Raw genomic sequence first — 17,553 nt, 5'->3', positions numbered from 1 at the left:
CCAATCAGAATGGTTGTTTCAAAATTAGCAATTATTTACAATTGATTGCAACTTTCTTGCAACGGGGCCCTGGTCAGTTTCCCTCTGTTTGCGTTTGTTACTTTCATATATTGTCACAATACATTGATAGCGGTCACAGCTGTATCATGGAAATGAGCTAATGTGATGATATCAGGCCCCCTGGGACTCCTATTCGCTTGTAAACAAAACTGAAACATTAAATTTGTTTTCCTTTTCACGTGAATTCGAGATCATTTGTACAAGAAATAAGTACTTTTACAATTTAGTAATAGTTTTGTTATGTTGACAATAGCATATGGAACTCGAAGATAATTTGTTTGCACGAATCAGTGAAGTGAAATCATTGATATCACTCCTCTTTTGATCTATCACACTCTTTCGCGAAAGTGTGTTAAACAGTGAAACTCCTGAGAAATCGAAACTGATCGAGTGCACTTTCAGTGAAATTATGAGACCCCTTTCACTTTGCTCTTCTTACCAACCTAGCTCAGCTGGAGGATGGAGTGGAGTTTTCCTATATGAGCGAAAGAATTATGTCTTAGACAGTAAACGTATTGTTTGTGGTCTATGTTGTAAAATGGGATGTAATTGAAGTCATGATATGTAAATCCTTTTTATTAAAATGCAATATGACACGCCAATTAAGAGTATTTGTGTGTATCTTAATAACTTGTGTATGTATGTGTATGCGACACAAACTTTCAAATGATCCTTCCCTCACAACTTGACATTACTGTGCTCTCCATAACACAGGGGAAGCGGAACGTTCCTTCTGAGTTCGGGGGGGGGGGGGGGGGGGGGGTAAGGGCTTCGGGTCATATACCCTATACAACCCCCCCCCACACCCCTAAAAGAAAAAACAAACAAACAACCGCATGATTATGTGCCATGCTGTGTGACATAATGAAAGGAACGTAATAGACCAAGGGAAGAAGTGACTTTCTACGACGAAATGCAGAAAAAGTTCAAAATGCTTTTTCAAGAATAATGAGCGCCCTGCAGTGGGAAAGATAAGAATTATGTCACAAATGGTGCAGTAATGGAATTGCCCAACTGTGCGATGAATAATGATATCCATGCATGCAGTATATGTATTCGCTCCCCCCCCCCCCCCTTTCTCTGTGTGTGTGTTAGTGGAAGCAGGCGTGAGTGTTCGAGTGTATCCATGCACTCTATCTAGTAAACAGGATTTCCTGGAGACCTTCACATTCAAGAAGCAATCGAAATTAAATATTTGCTATTGATAGCATACCATGACGAAGTTTTTGTTGTTGTTGTTGTTTTTTTTTTTCTGGTCATGCACGCCCAGTAGCATGTTACCTCTGTCCTATAGCTCTCTGTTTACAGAGGCTATTTCTGTGGGTCTTGAATGCTGTCGTTATTCAACAGAGTTTAAGAATGTTTGTGAAGGTTATCAGAGAAGTTTGTTCAATTAAAGTGCGTGTTGAATCGGAGATCAAATTCGATCGATGTGGATAGATGCAAAGCATGGGGGCATAGGGGTATTTGCGTTTGCGCCCACCCTTCTAATACAGCACTTTTTGTGCACGACATTGGTATATCCAATGAACTCACTGTAGGCCAGTGTTGAACTCCGAGGGTGCTCACTAAAAGCTCCGACACCATAAGCAAATAAGGTCTAAGAGCTCAACACTATAGGATAACAAGACCTGAGAACTTGGCACTATACATTATCATAAAAGATAAAAACCAAAAGGTCCACAAGCTTGGCATTTTATCACGAGGCTTAACATATAACATTATAGTGGGCCCTGTTTCTAGCACGTACGTGCTCGTAGGCTGTGTGATTCGCTCATTTTTTTTTTCAATGTCTAGCTCTGAGGTCGTATGACTCGTAGGTGTCGTGGGATGACCTCGACTGTAATCATGTCAACTTTCCTAACGTTCTCTTCTTTAATTATTGTCATGGTTTTCACTTCTTTTACATTCATAATAAGAGAAAACATGAAAAGAACAATTAATGTGACCTACAATACAGACATATATACTTCAAGCATAGCCGCAATGAACAAATTGGTCAATTTACTGTTCGGGTACCAATGGGATATAGTAAAAAAAAAAAATGTTATGATACAGCCTAATCCAGGCAAGCTTGTTAATTCAACTATAAGTCTTCCTGAATCCTTGGTGTTATGTGGTCTAGTTTCCTGTCTATTTTGTCATAAAATTGTTATTCAACCTTATCAAATAAATATTCATTCTAAGGAAAGAGGGTTGTTTTCCTCGGTCACAAATGCAAGATTGCATGCTTGTTACAGCTTTCAATTGTCTACCAATACCAATTACACTTATTATCATGTTATTTCTCTCCGGTTTCTAATTCCAACGGTCATTATTTTAATTCATGACGTTTTCAAGCAAATATCTAAAGACCAGATTTACAGATAAATCATATGAATATATGCTTCATGTAATATACATTATGAAGTTGTAATATTCTAACCCACGTCGCTTCCCCAGAAGTTCATTCACATGCGTTCATTTTTCATCCATTTCGTTCATTCATTTATTATTTTTCAGATCCAACAAAAACAAGTCGATACGATTTGTTATATAAAAAGTGCATTTATATTGACATAACGTAGTTTACGAAATCTCACGTGTGAAACGCAAAATATACATTATACAATGGCATACAGGCATTACTGGGTTGTATTCAACTAGTGAACAGGCTTCGGAGTTACACTTTTGAAGCATTTTGGAGAGCACTGAGCGAAGCATACTCGTCTCTTTGGCAAATTCCGCCTTCCATTACCCCTCCCCCCGCAACCCCATGTCTCATTCCTAGCTACGCCTACCTTTTCTTAATAGATTCTACGCCTTTCGTACAATGTAGTATACCCCTTCAGTGTGCAGCGTTAGTACAGTGTATTTACACTGTCCGAACCACATTGATTCATTCTGCATGGCGCTCGTTTGACCCACCATTCAAAACGCTTTTCCGGTAGGTACTTGGTCTGTCGATCGTTGAATGCATACACACTTGTACAATAGAGTAGCTCCATGACTGAACATTAGCGGTGCTTCTATTCGCAAACCGGGTTCATTGTACTCACAAGTGAAACCTACTGATGGACTCATCGCTGTATTAGGAAAGAATCGAAAAGACACGTAGGGCCTACATATAACCCAGTGGGAAACTGCACATTGTTCTTCCTGCATGCCAATGTCTTGTCGTTTAAAACCTCCAACTCGTTTCATATCCTCTCAGTATGAGGTTTTTGTCGCCCAAATCTTCGTTTGTCCAGGGATGGCCGACACCGGTTCTCCTCGTTACTGTTCTCTTCGCTTTGGTGCCTGCTACGTCGGGAGCCAATATTCTGCTTGCTAGGACGAGTCTGTTCTCTATGCCGAGCCACTACATGGGTCTCAGTCACCTTACCCAGGCTCTGATAGAGAGGGGACATCATGTGACTCTCCTTCTCATGGATAAGATTGGCACCAAAGGCTTCGTGCCAAACTCGTACTCCAGCAACATCACCTACCCGAACTCAAAAACGGACGAACAACTGAAGATCATCAATGATCTCAAAGCCACAGGAGTTTCTAGCATGGCCAGTATGTCATTCACGGAAATCCTGCGTGATAAGCGGCTCCGACTAGCATGGGAAATGCGAACCTTTGGGTGCTTCGAACTCTTTGAGCACAAAGAGACGCTAAAAAGGCTACAGGATGCAGATATTGACCTGGTACTTACATCGCCCGTCGTAGATGCGTGTGATATTGTGGTAGCGGCTTACCTCGATGTGCCGTTCGTCGTAGTACTAGGCTCCCGACGATCGCCCGTGTGGCACGAGGGACACATGAGTATCCCGACGCCGCTGTCCTACGTCCCGTTTAGCTTCGCCCATCCTAATCTCTCCGATCAGATGAGCTTCATCGAACGCCTGTTGAATTTGGTAGCCTCCAACACCATTCAACCTTTCTTAGATTACATCTTGGCCTACCGCCCAATTGCCCAGCTGCAGACGATGTACGGTATCCGACCCGATCTCAGCCCAAGAGATTTCCTGGCTAGGGCAGCGTTGTGGCTTTGTCATTCAACAGTAGCCCTAGAATACCCGCGACCGAGATCTCCAAATTGGATCGATATTACAGGTGCAACAATCAAAGACCCAAAGCCTCTACCTAAAGATCTTGAAGAATTCGTCGAGGGCTCGAAGGAACACGGTTTTATACTATTCACACTTGTAAGTCACAACCCATTATTTGAAATCGTACTAATCTTAATATCTTCTTTGACTCTAAGGAAGAAAATCATTTCTAGAAGTCTTGAGCTTAACAAATCAAACAATAATGGAGTAATAAACATGAGTTCAGTGTGATTTCAGCATGAGCTATGTAGTTACTGTAAATAATGAACCTTTATACGGACATAATTATCACCAAATAAGAGAAATGACAAACAGAAACAAACGAAGAGTTTGTTCGCAAAAACCGATAAGTCTATATTTGCCAAATGGAAATATTTGCGATTAAAGATCATGAAAAATAAAGAGAATAATAAGAACATTTTCGCTTCTTTTAACCATGACTTCAAAAATGTACCTTTATATGTAATGACCAATATATGACTTAAAAGGTATTATTTTGTACTTTATAACAGAGACCGTACTTCAAAATCTTCAAAAATGGACTTATCGGTTTTTGCGAACAAACTCTTCTGTCCTAACATATTATTCATATAGCAATACTTCCAAGTGTATAGTCACCTGCTTGACAGACGTGTGTTTTGCTTGCTTGTTGTTGCATAACATCATGTCACAATTATATATATATATATATATATATATATATATATATCATTTCATTCATTTCATTTATTTCATTCTTTCTTTTCGGCAAACATAACAGGAAATGAATCAGAAGATATAACATAGGCATGTATTCGACTTTGATTGGTAGATAATGGATAACAAATACGATATTATACATGCATACGGCAAAATACAAAGTTATGTCTGGAGTAAAAAGAAAAAAAAAGAAAGAATGAGAGGTCTACTGGAAAGCATGCTTGTAAATTGTGAACCTCTAATATATATATGCCATTATGACTATCAACAGATAGAGACAGAAGAGGGGTATCTTGTTGCAGAAAATTCATTGCAATAGTCTACTCACCCTTGATGCATATTAGTGTTTCCTGTTTTTTTGTTTCCACCACCAGGGCTCTATGACTGTGTCCTTGAACAACCAGCCTTTGACTGATGCAATATCAAAAGTTTTGAGCGAGCTGCCGCAAAGAATCATTTGGAGGTATATCGGTCCTAAACCTCGTTACCTTGGCAACAACACTCTGGTTGTTGATTGGCTGCCTCAACGTGATCTGCTGGGTAATCTATTTTTTTTTTTGTCGGTACCATATCAACTTTTATTACTCAGTGTTATGATGCAAGGAGACCATTACTCGATTGCATCATCTCTACTTCACATTGCTCTTACAATTCTATAAAAAGATAGATATAGTAAAGAGTTATTTTTTCTTGGACAATATCAGCTATATGTCAAAAGTTCAACGTTTTGTTGTAAAGAAAATTTTCACGAATGAATGTTACGTGAATATACGGCATACGGTGCCTTCTTGGGTAGTTATTCACCTAGTCGCAGTACTCTACAACTATTCTTTTTAATGAATCAGAAAACTGGAAGAAAGCCAGTTGAAGCTGTTTCTTCATCGGCGGAACATCTCATGACGTGAGTTCAAAATCCAGTTTTCTGATTCATTCGAACTTTGGAGGTACTGAATGCTTTTAATTTACATATGAAGAATTTGCTTTCAAAAGGTGCTAAAATCCATCATTTTCAAGGGATTTAGCGCGTTTTGGTTGAAAGCTCTTCATACGCCTATCTAGAAAACAAAATACCTTTTATGTCGTCTAAGAACATAGTATGCATTGATTATGGTAAGAGTTTGGTTCGGTAGCAGATTGTTCTTCATCTACACTGTATAATGTAATTACTGTGATCGTTGCGTTTGTGAAACATTTCATTCTTGTATGTGGTGTGTTTTAAGTCACTTGCTTTATTGGACGGAAAACACGTGTAATCGTCGAGTCAGAATCCATACTTATTGTGCTCATGATTGACTTTGCGTCTAATCTAAATAGGGACTGCTTTCACATCTGTGTCATTTGGCGCCTATTTGTCTCTCAAACCAATAATGAAGGTGAAGTAGATACAAGTGCATATAGGTCATTATTATGAAGATATTCTGCTGCTAAAGCTTTGCACCCATGGTCAAATGTTAATGAGTTTTGGTCTCTATTCTTACTGACCTTGTGCCCCCGATGTGTGTCTCCTGTGTAACAGCGCGCCCTGGAGCTCGTCTTCTGATCTACCACGGTGGCGCCGGTGGCGTACATGAGGCCATCCACTGCGGCGTACCCATGCTTATCATGCCACTGGCGGGGGACCAACCAGTCAACGCTCACCTGGTAGCAGCGAAAGGAATGGGTCTCACACTGAATCTGGGCGATCTTGACGAAGAGAAGTTTCGTCGAACTGTCCACGAAATTTTAGAGACTCCGAGGTATGCTATGATCTGAATTGATAGTCTGGTTCTTTAAGGCGGTCCCAAAGAGATTATACCTATAGAGTAAGTAGTCGCCATACGCGCGCGTGCGTACAAATAGTGCGTCCAAAATTGAAGAGGGAGCGCACACTCAGCTCCTGGCACTGGATTTAAGTCTACGGTCAAGTCATATCTTCTCATATCATATCTGGAATGATATGTTATTCTTCATTACACATTTTCATTTTCAGAATCACAATGCGATTAATTGTTTAAAAATTAGTTTCTACGACGATATCATATCATTTGAACCATTTGGTAGAGTCCAGCCCTTTTTGTTGTTCGCAAAAATAAACAGTGGGAACTTGGGTGTAGACTAGACAGTACTTGAGCATTATGACGTTTGTTTCGCGTACATTCCCAGGTACTCACGCCATAAAATCAAACAACATCAGCACCATTATGACGCTTAAACATGACCATTGTGACGTCACAATAAAACAATGCAAGGTCACTGCGCCGAATATTCAAGTCGAGCGCATTAAACAGTGCGCTGCCATCTACTGATTAAACTGTACAGGATCCGTGCAATGGCGGCTCCCACAACGCGAAATGGCAGCTCCCTCGCGCGGCTGCCTCCCCACTGGACTACGCCCTCTTGTGGTATAATCTCTTTGGGCGGTCCAAAAGTTTTTCTTTGCTTCTGAAAATGACCAATCCTTGTGTATATAGTATACAAATGATGCACAGGATAGAGTGCGTTAGTGTAGGCGTAGTGCACTCGAGGGTATTTACAATTGTGAAACATGCACGAGGCGAAGCCGAGTGCATGTTGCACTACATTGTAAATACCCGAGAGTGAGCTACGCCTACACTAACGCCACGAAATAATCCTGTGCATCATTTGTTTTATAAAATGGGTCGAAAATTCGAAAACTAACATCATTATTCAGCGTTTTTCACGTACCTCTGTGGGTCAAGACGTCCGAAGATGTTCGTCCCAAACTTTTACGCACGTCGCACTCGCGGAAGTCCCGCACATACAGTATAAGTATAATGGGGGTTGGGTTTCCGGACACCCGCATGAAAACTTACTTATTTTACATAGAATATGCACCCTTTACCTTAAAGACTTGATATAGACTCCTCATATAGGCCTACTAGACAACATACTCTGAAAACGGCGTGAGAATTAACCTGCTAAATCGTTGGATTTGCTCTTCAAAGTGACTCCATGTACGCGTCCGGTCTCATAACGCTTGGTCTACTGTACTGTACAAAGTGTACATAGTACAGTATACGTACGTACGCCACATATGTTATGCACAAGGGAAGACGTAGACAGGCCGGCCGGCCGGCAGCAGCCCGAACTAGAAGTTGTTTACAGGATTGACAGCGCGTACGCGTATGCATGCAATTCATCAAAGGAGCCGCCGCGCGCACAGACGATCGGCAATCTACCATAGGATTACAGGCAGTGCAATAGTACTGAAGTAAAGGAAGGAGGTGTGTCTCATTTCAGAGCTTCCTATTGGCTACATTCTTGAACCCATTTTATAATACATCATAATCCGTTTCCTGTAAGCAGACGTGTAAAATCAGTGCTCTCAATGATGATGATTTCGATGATAATATTGGTTTTCATTGGTTTCTTTAACATCCATTGTGTATGAAAGGCAAGGAAGAAATATAGAAGGAGCGTCATGTTTGTTATTGTTTCTTTTTGTGTATCATGTGCAAGTGTGTATATCATTTGCTGTGATGTAGTAGATATCTTTTATGGTCCAATTTGATAGGAAAAGGTTTATAATGATAAAAACTGCAGTTATGGCGGCAGTCACTATACACTGCGTCAGCATCAAGGAAACACCTACTCAGTATGGAGTAATTGATGTTGCACTGCACAAAAAACTGCATCATCGCAGAAATGATTATAGAAAATTGCAATACATGTAGCTGTCTTTATGAATTAGGGCGCAAATCTCTGTAGAGTTGCAATTATCTATATAGATACGACAATGAAGTTCCATTTTTATCTCTTCTATGTCGTAGTTACAAAGGGAATACAGTAAGAGCTTCGGCCATTCTGCGGGATCAGATGGCCAGTCCGCTGGACACGGCAGTCTTCTGGATTGAGCACGTGGTCAAGTTCGGCGGCGACCATCTTCGTCTACGAGCGACCGAGATGGGCTTCATTCAACTCCATTCTCTGGACGTCATCGCCTTCCTCGTCGTAGTCGTTGTAGCGTGGTCGTACCTGTCTTACGTCTTGTTAGCAGCATGCTGCCGACTGTTGTGCAAACGAAAGCACCATAAAAGCAAAACCGATTGACGCCTTTGAACTAAGCTACCACTTAATTTCTAAGTGCATTTTGAAGAAAGGAGTAAAAACGAACAAAATTACACAGAAACCTTTTTTTTTTTTTTTTTTTTTTTTGGTATGCACCTCAATAGAGTGGTAGTCTTTCCCATAAAGGCTCTGAAGTTTTTCTTTTAAGGTATAACGATTTTGTTTGTATTTTGTTTTGTTTTTTCTTGTTGAGCGATATTTTATTGGTCAAGGAACAGTGTAGACAACTTAGACAACAAGTATTACTTTGGTTTATTGTGTATTTTGACAGAGAATTTGTATGCACGAACCAGTTGAAGTGAATTTAATGGTATCACACTGTTTCCGTGTGCTAAATAGTAAAATTACTCAGAAATCTTAATCGGTCGAGTCCGGTTTCAGTGAAATTATGACACCCCCATTTACACTTTGCTCGTCTTATAAAAATCAGCTTGAGGATGGCGTGGAGCTTACTATAAAAGCGAAGAAATTATTGTGCGTTAAGACAGTAAATGTATTGTTTGTGTGCTATGTTTTAAAGTTGGGGTCAACTTAACTTTGCAAATACTTTCTATTAAAATGCAATATGACACACCAATTAAGTCCGAGCCGTTTGTGTATGTATGTCTATGCAACACAAACTTTCAAATGATCCTCCCCTCACAACTGGAGAGTACTGTGCTCTCCATAATTCAGCGGAAGGAGTCTTGTCTTCGGAACGTGTTTTTCTAAGGTAGGTGTGAGTGTGTGGGGGGGGGGGGGGGGCTGCGGACCACTGGTTCCCTATACACCCGCTCCCCTTCCCCCTCCAAAAAATATCACGATTTTTAGAGTATGTTGCATGCTGTGTGACATAATGAAATGTAGTTGCCAATCCTTTTTCACCTTCTCATGGATGATGAGAATGCCACATTCTTGTATCTTGCTCCTTACATCATTAGCTCGTCTGCTCTTGGCCTGTTCTTTTTTACATATTTCATAAACTGGCGTTATTATCCCAGATTGTTTGCATTAATATGGGGAGTAAACCAGCAGTGTCATTATGGATATAAAAATTCTGCAAAATGTTATAATTATACTCTTATAGATGAGGCGCAAATCCATTCGTTTGATATTCCAGGACCCCGTTTCATAAAAAGATGTTAGGATGACAACTCTCGCTGGAATGGCAACTTTCAATCGCAAAAGCCAATCAGGAAGCTGGATTCTCATCGTTACCATGACAATTGCCATTCTAGCAAGAGTTGCTATTATATCAATTTTTTATGAAACGGGGCCCAGATTAAAATAACACTAAATGGGATATTTGTTTTAGCGTACCATCACGTTTTTGTGATCATGTACAAACTACAGAGGGCGATGCCCCATGATCACCTTGCCCTTCTCTCTCTACGGGGACTTTGTATCAGGGGATACTGAATGCCGACAAGCAATAGAGCCTACTGAGTATTTCAACGTTTGGGAACATCATCAGTGGAGTTTGTCCAGTTAAAGTGTGTGTTCTGTCGAGGTTAACGTTCAACCGAAATGGTTCAATTCAATTCAATTCAATTCAATAGTTTATTTATTTCCATCATCACAAAGAAAGAAAAGAAAAAGTTGACATAATCCAAAGTGATACATTTTTTTTTTCATTTCTCTTACACTCGTCCGATAAAGGATTTTTTTCAATACAATATAAAGTATATTATACACGAATGGTGTCGTAAAAAAGAAACAATGCACTTTGTCATGGCAACAAAAATAGTAAATAATCACAATGATGGAAAACAGTGTTCCACTAAAAAAGCCACGCTTGTAAAACGTGGAACACTGGAACAAAACAACAACAGCACCAATTTGTTATACCAAATAGACATATTCATTTAAATTCTTCTATATACTATTGTACATTTTACTAATTGATATAATGATGTTGATACTATGAACAATACTTACTAGGATTTTAGGATGCAATCGTATAAACTATATAACATATCACATTTGTGGCACAGACACTATGGGGCCAGGAAAATTGAATGGAAAAAGATATGCAATCGGCCACAAAAAAAAACATAACGACGACAACAACAATAACACAATACACAGAAATAACAAAATTTGAGGAAATGCACTCGGACAGATACTGGACAACGAAGAACGAGGAAAAAGTAGCAGGGAAGAATAGAGAAGGAAAAGGAGAGGGATGGAAAAGGTCTGTGGACACACTACAAAATCTCAAGGAAAAGTGAAACATGACGGGTTTTTCCATTGAACAGAATTAACTGGTATATTTAGAAACAAATATTTCTTGAGTTTATACTTAAATGTAATTAACTTCACAGATTCTTTTAGATCATTATCTAAGCTATTCCAAAATCTGGGTCCGGTATAAACAAATGTATTTTGAGTGTGTACAGTTCTAACTAAGGGAAGATGAAATTCTTTAGATTGTCTAGTGGGATAATTATGTACGTGGCTGTTACGGTAAAAATTATGTACGTGGCTGTTACTTCAAAAGTATAGATGACTCGCTGCTTGAATTTGCGCCCTTTATCTCAGTTACTAATATTGTGTATAATATCGATCTATCCAACGAACAGTGCAAGACTCTAACAAGCCAGTTCGGGGCTCCGGTTTGGAGCTCGATTTAAGGCTGTTATTTGGGGGAGCAGCACTAGCACTAGCACAAGCGCCGAACTTGAAATCACCCGCCGGTTGATTTTTTTTTTTTTTTTTGATTTCTGGGGGGGGGGGGGGAGGGGGCTGTGTTACCCTGCTGAAAAAAAAAACAAAAACAGTGCCCCACAGTGTGACATTGTCGGCTTTGTAAAAACGCTCGAATTTAACAGTGTGCATGAAATTGACTTCACACTGTGGTTTGGTTTTTGTGATAGTTATATTCTGTTTCCGGATATGAACTGGTGATTCACAATGACCCGAATTCACGAAGTTGATACAAATGAAACCATGGACAACAACCATGGAGCGCCAAGTGTTGCATGGAATATTTCGTTACGAAGTCAGTCATTTCGTCGATGAAATGAATATTTTGTAACAAAATGACAACATTTTGTAGCTAAATTAACATTTCGTTAACGAAACGGTCATTTTGTCCACGAAATGACCAATTTCGTAACGAATATTCCGTGCGACACTTGGCGCTCCGTAGTTTTTGTCCATGGTTTAAACCATAGTTTCATTTGTATTACCTTCGTGAATTCGGGCCTATGTGTTTTACAATGTTAAAACGCTGAGGTCTAACAGTGTGAAGAGATTTCAACTGTGTTTGCAGTGTTCACCCTGTAAGTATTTTACATTGTGTTTTAAACTGTGGATCACTGTGTTAATTCTTTCCAGCAGGGAAAGAGACTTACAAATCCCACCTTCCATCACCCCCCCCCCCACACACACACACACATACACACCATGGGCGTAAATCCCGGGGGGGATGGGGGGGGGGATATATCCCCCCTGAAATGGAGGAGGGGGGATGGCCTGTACAATCATCCCCCCCCCCTGAATTTTGAAGAAAAAAAATGGAGGAAGCAGAAATGTGATTGTATCAATTTTGGCATATTGCATGACGTTTGTACGCCGGCCTTCAGACAGGTAACAGAGCTGAACAGTATTCTATCTTGTAGGAAATCGAATGCATAATTTTCTCAAGCGCTCGCTCGCTTCGCTCGCTCGCGGACATGGACATACACTGTAAGGTATGGCTCAGACGTTGACAACGTCAAATAGTGTAGGCCTACATGTAAACATGCTATCGGTTTGTAGAGTAACTTGGGACCATCTGCAAAATATGTACGAAAACAAACAAACAAACAATAATAAAACTATATTGCCATAATTGAACCCCCTCCATTTCCTGAATCATTCATGAGGAACGACAGTGACTGATAATTCAGTCAAGATACATCTATGGGTATACCCAGGGAATCAGGGGCGTCGAAAATATCTCGGGGGGGGGGGGAGGGGGCAAAGGGCATTTGCCCCGCCCCTACGAAAGTGTTTAGGCAGGCAAATCATTTATCCCCCAAGCAATTTCCGAGATGAGGACAAATTTCGAACTTTCTTAATGGAATTATTGTCCAAATACCGCCAGAACTATGCACCAGATCGTTGAATTGCAATCATAAACATGCAAAAGCTCCGCTATACTGGATCCCTTTCGATAAGTACACTGTTGAGATTGACGTATATTTCCCTAATTTGTCAAAGAGTGTGCAGCATATCTTTCACTTAACAAAGCTCCCTCATATGCAGAGCGTCGATGGGGGGGGGGGATGGTTCCCCCATAAAAGTGGGACAAACCCAAATCGCAAAATATAGCTAAAAACGGCAGTTTTGGGGGTGTAAAATGTCAAAATTTTAAACGCTCGCTCGCTCCGCTCGCTCGCATGTAGGCTAAGCGCTAAGCCATTCTCCTGATGTTGCTACCAGTGATTGACAGCAGTTGCGCCCGGTGCGCTCCCCCCTAATTTCCAAAGCGAAAAATATAGCTACAAATGGCAGTTTTGGGGACTGTAAGATGTCAAAATTTTTCAAGCTCGCTCGCTTCGCACGCTCGCATTTAATCATTATGCCATTCTCATGATGTTGCTGCCGCCTGTAATTGCCAGCAGTTTTGCCCGGTGCTCCCCCCTTAATCTCCACAGCGAAAAACATAGCTACAAACGGCAGTTTTGGGACTGTAAGATGTCAAAATTTTGAAGCTCGCTTCACTCACTCGCATTTAATCATTATGCCATTCTCCTGATGTTGCTGCCAGTTATTGCCAGCAGTTTTCGCCCGGTGCTCCCCCCCCCCCCTTAATTTCCAAAGCGAAAAATATAGCTACAAACGGCAGTCTTTGGACTGTAATAAGTCAAAATTTTGCAGCTCGCTCGCTTCTCTCGCTCGCATTTAATCATTATGCCATTCTCCTGATGTTGCTGCCAGTTATTGCCAGCAGTTTTCGCCCGGTGCTCCCCCTTAATTTCCAAAGCGAAAAATATAGCTACAAACGGCAGTTTTGGGACTGTAATAAGTCAAAATTTTGAAGCTCGCTCGCTTCGCCACTCGCATTTAATCATTATGCCATTCTCATGATGTTGCTGCCATAAACTGTCAGCAGTTTTCGCCCGGTGCCCCCCCCCCCCCTTAATTTCCAAAGCTAAAAATAAAGCTACAAACGGCAGTTTTGGGACTGTAATAAGTAGAAATTTTGAAGCTCGCTCGCTCCGCTCGCTCGGATTTAATCATTATGCCATTCTCCTGATGTTGCTGCCAGTAATTGCCAGCAGTTTTCGCCCGGGGTGCCTCCCCTTAATTTCCAAAGCGAAAAAATACAGCTACAAACGACATTTTCTGGGATTGCAAAATGTCAAAATTTTAAGGCTCGCTTGCTCCGCTCGCTCGCATTTAATCGCTATGGCATTCTCCTGATGTTGCTGCCAGTGATTGACAGCAGTTGTGCCCGGTGCGTTCCCTTTAATTTCCAAAGCGAAAAATATAGCTACAAATGGCAGTTTTGGGGACTGTAAGATATCAAAATTTTCAAGCTCGCTCGCTTCGCACACTCGCATTTAATCATTATGCCATTCTCATGATGTTGCTGCCAGTAATTGCCAGCAGTTTTTGCCCGGTGCTCCCCCCTTAATCTCCACAGCGAAAAACATAGCTACAAACGGCAGTTTTGGGACTGTAAGATGTCAAAATTTTGAAGCTCGCTTCACTCACTCGCATTTAATCATTATGCCATTCTCCTGATGTTGCTGCCAGTTATTGCCAGCAGTTTTCGCCCGGTGCTCCCCCCCCCCCTTAATTTCCAAAGCGAAAAATATAGCTACAAACGGCAGTCTTGGGACTGTAATAAGTCAAAATTTTGCAGCTCGCTCGCTTCTCTCGCTCGCATTTAATCATTATGCCATTCTCCCAATGTTGCTGCCAGTTATTGCCAGCAGTTTTCGCCCGGTGCTCCCCCCCCCCCCTTAATTTCCAAAGCGAAAAATATAGCTACAAACGGCAGTTTTGGGACTGTAATAAGTCAAAATTTTGCAGCTCGCTCGCTTCTCTCGCTCGCATTTAATCATTATGCCATTCTCCTGATGTTGCTGCCAGTTATTGCCAGCAGTTTTCGCCCGGTGCTCCCCCCTTAATTTCCAAAGCGAAAAATATAGCTACAAACGGCAGTTTTGGGACTGTAATAAGTCAAAATTTTGAAGCTCGCTCGCTTCGCCACTCGCATTTAATCATTATGCCATTCTCATGATGTTGCTGCCATAAACTGTCAGCAGTTTTCGCCCGGTGCCCCCCCCCCTTAATTTCCAAAGCTAAAAATAAAGCTACAAACGGCAGTTTTGGGACTGTAATAAGTAGAAATTTTGAAGCTCGCTCGCTCCGCTCGCTCGGATTTAATCATTATGCCATTCTCCTGATGTTGCTGCCAGTAATTGCCAGCAGTTTTCGCCCGGGGTGCCTCCCCTTAATTTCCAAAGCGAAAAAATACAGCTACAAACGACATTTTCTGGGATTGCAAAATGTCAAAATTTTAAGGCTCGCTTGCTCCGCTCGCTCGCATTTAATCGCTATGGCATTCTCCTGATGTTGCTGCCAGTGATTGACAGCAGTTGTGCCCGGTGCGTTCCCTTTAATTTCCAAAGCGAAAAATATAGCTACAAATGGCAGTTTTGGGGACTGTAAGATATCAAAATTTTCAAGCTCGCTCGCTTCGCACACTCGCATTTAATCATTATGCCATTCTCATGATGTTGCTGCCAGTAATTGCCAGCAGTTTTTGCCCGGTGCTCCCCCCTTAATCTCCACAGCGAAAAACATAGCTACAAACGGCAGTTTTGGGACTGTAAGATGTCAAAATTTTGAAGCTCGCTTCACTCACTCGCATTTAATCATTATGCCATTCTCCTGATGTTGCTGCCAGTTATTGCCAGCAGTTTTCGCCCGGTGCTCCCCCCCCTTAATTTCCAAAGCGAAAAATATAGCTACAAACGGCAGTCTTGGGACTGTAATAAGTCAAAATTTTGCAGCTCGCTCGCTTCTCTCGCTCGCATTTAATCATTATGCCATTCTCCCGATGTTGCTGCCAGTTATTGCCAGCAGTTTTCGCCCGGTGCTCCCCCCTTAATTTCCAAAGCGAAAAATATAGCTACAAACGGCAGTTTTGGGACTGTAATAAGTCAAAATTTTGAAGCTCGCTCGCTTCGCCACTCGCATTTAATCATTATGCCATTCTCATGATGTTGCTGCCATAAACTGTCAGCAGTTTTCGCCCGGTGCCCCCCCCCCCTTAATTTCCAAAGCTAAAAATAAATCTACAAACGGCAGTTTTGGGACTGTAATAAGTAGAAATTTTGAAGCTCGCTCGCTCCGCTCGCTCGGATTTAATCATTATGCCATTCTCGTGATGTTGCTGCCAGTAATTGCCACAGTTTTCGCCCGGGGTGCCTCCCCTTAATTTCCAAAGCGAAAAAATACAGCTACAAACGACATTTTCTGGGATTGCAAAATGTCAAAATTTTAAGGCTCGCTTGCTCCGCTCGCTCGCATTTAATCGCTATGGCATTCTCCTGATGTTGCTGCCAGTGATTGACAGCAGTTGTGCCCGGTGCGTTCCCTTTAATTTCCAAAGCGAAAAATATAGCTACAAATGGCAGTTTTGGGGACTGTAAGATATCAAAATTTTCAAGCTCGCTCGGTTCGCACACTCGCATTTAATCATTATGCCATTCTCATGATGTTGCTGCCAGTAATTGCCAGCAGTTTTTGCCCGGTGCTCCCCCCTTAATCTCCACAGCGAAAAACATAGCTACAAACGGCAGTTTTGGGACTGTAAGATGTCAAAATTTTGAAGCTCGCTTCACTCACTCGCATTTAATCATTATGCCATTCTCCTGATGTTGCTGCCAGTTATTGCCAGCAGTTTTCGCCCGGTGCTCCCCCCCCCCCCCTTAATTTCCAAAGCGAAAAATATAGCTACAAACGGCAGTCTTTGGACTGTAATAAGTCAAAATTTTGCAGCTCGCTCGCTTCTCTCGCTCGCATTTAATCATTATGCCATTCTCCTGATGTTGCTGCCAGTTATTGCCAGCAGTTTTCGCCCGGTGCTCCCCCCTTAATTTCCAAAGCGAAAAATATAGCTACAAACGGCAGTTTTGGGACTGTAATAAGTCAAAATTTTGAAGCTCGCTCGCATTTAATCATTATGCCATTCTCCTGATGTTGCTGCCAGTAATTGCCAGCAGTTTTCGCCCGGTGCTCCCCCTTAATTTCCAAAGCGAAAAAATACAGCCACAAACGACAGTTTTGGGGACTGTAAAGTGTCAAAATTTTCAAGCTCACTCGCTTCGCTCGCTCGCATTTAATCGTTATGCCATTCTCCTGATGTTGCTGCCAGTACGAATTGCCAGCAGTTGCGCCCTGTGCGCCCCTTAATTTCCAAACCGAAAAAATACAGCCCAAAATGGCAGTTTTTTTTTTACTTTAAAATGCCAAAATTTTCAAGCTCGCTCGCTTCGCTCGCTCGCATTTTATTGTTATGCCATTCTCTTGATGTTGCTGTCAGTTATTGCCAGCAGTTTCACCCGGTGCCCCCACCCCCTTAATTTCCAAAGCTAAAAATAAAGCTACAAACGGCAGTTTGGGGACTGTAATAAGTCAAAATTTTGAAGCTCGCTCGCTCCGCTCA

The 17,553-nt window shown here is 41.5% G+C and overlaps 1 protein-coding gene across 1 annotated transcript; it reads left to right on the top strand.

Annotated features, from left to right (window-relative positions):
- Window positions 1–3,254: 3,254 nt before the first annotated feature.
- On the top strand, window positions 3,255–8,885 carry LOC140229632 (UDP-glucuronosyltransferase 2A3-like). The gene is made up of 4 exons (XM_072309878.1): window positions 3,255–4,232; window positions 5,210–5,375; window positions 6,352–6,571; window positions 8,606–8,885. Exons 1-4 carry the CDS (start codon window positions 3,255–3,257, stop codon window positions 8,883–8,885), a joined length of 1,644 nt encoding a protein of 547 aa, XP_072165979.1.
- The last annotated feature ends 8,668 nt before the right edge of the window (window positions 8,886–17,553 follow it).

The sequence above is a fragment of the Diadema setosum genome, chromosome 6, assembly GCF_964275005.1.
Source record: "Diadema setosum chromosome 6, eeDiaSeto1, whole genome shotgun sequence".
NCBI lineage: Eukaryota > Metazoa > Echinodermata > Echinoidea > Diadematoida > Diadematidae > Diadema > Diadema setosum.
This window is presented reverse-complemented; position numbering and strand designations above follow the sequence as displayed.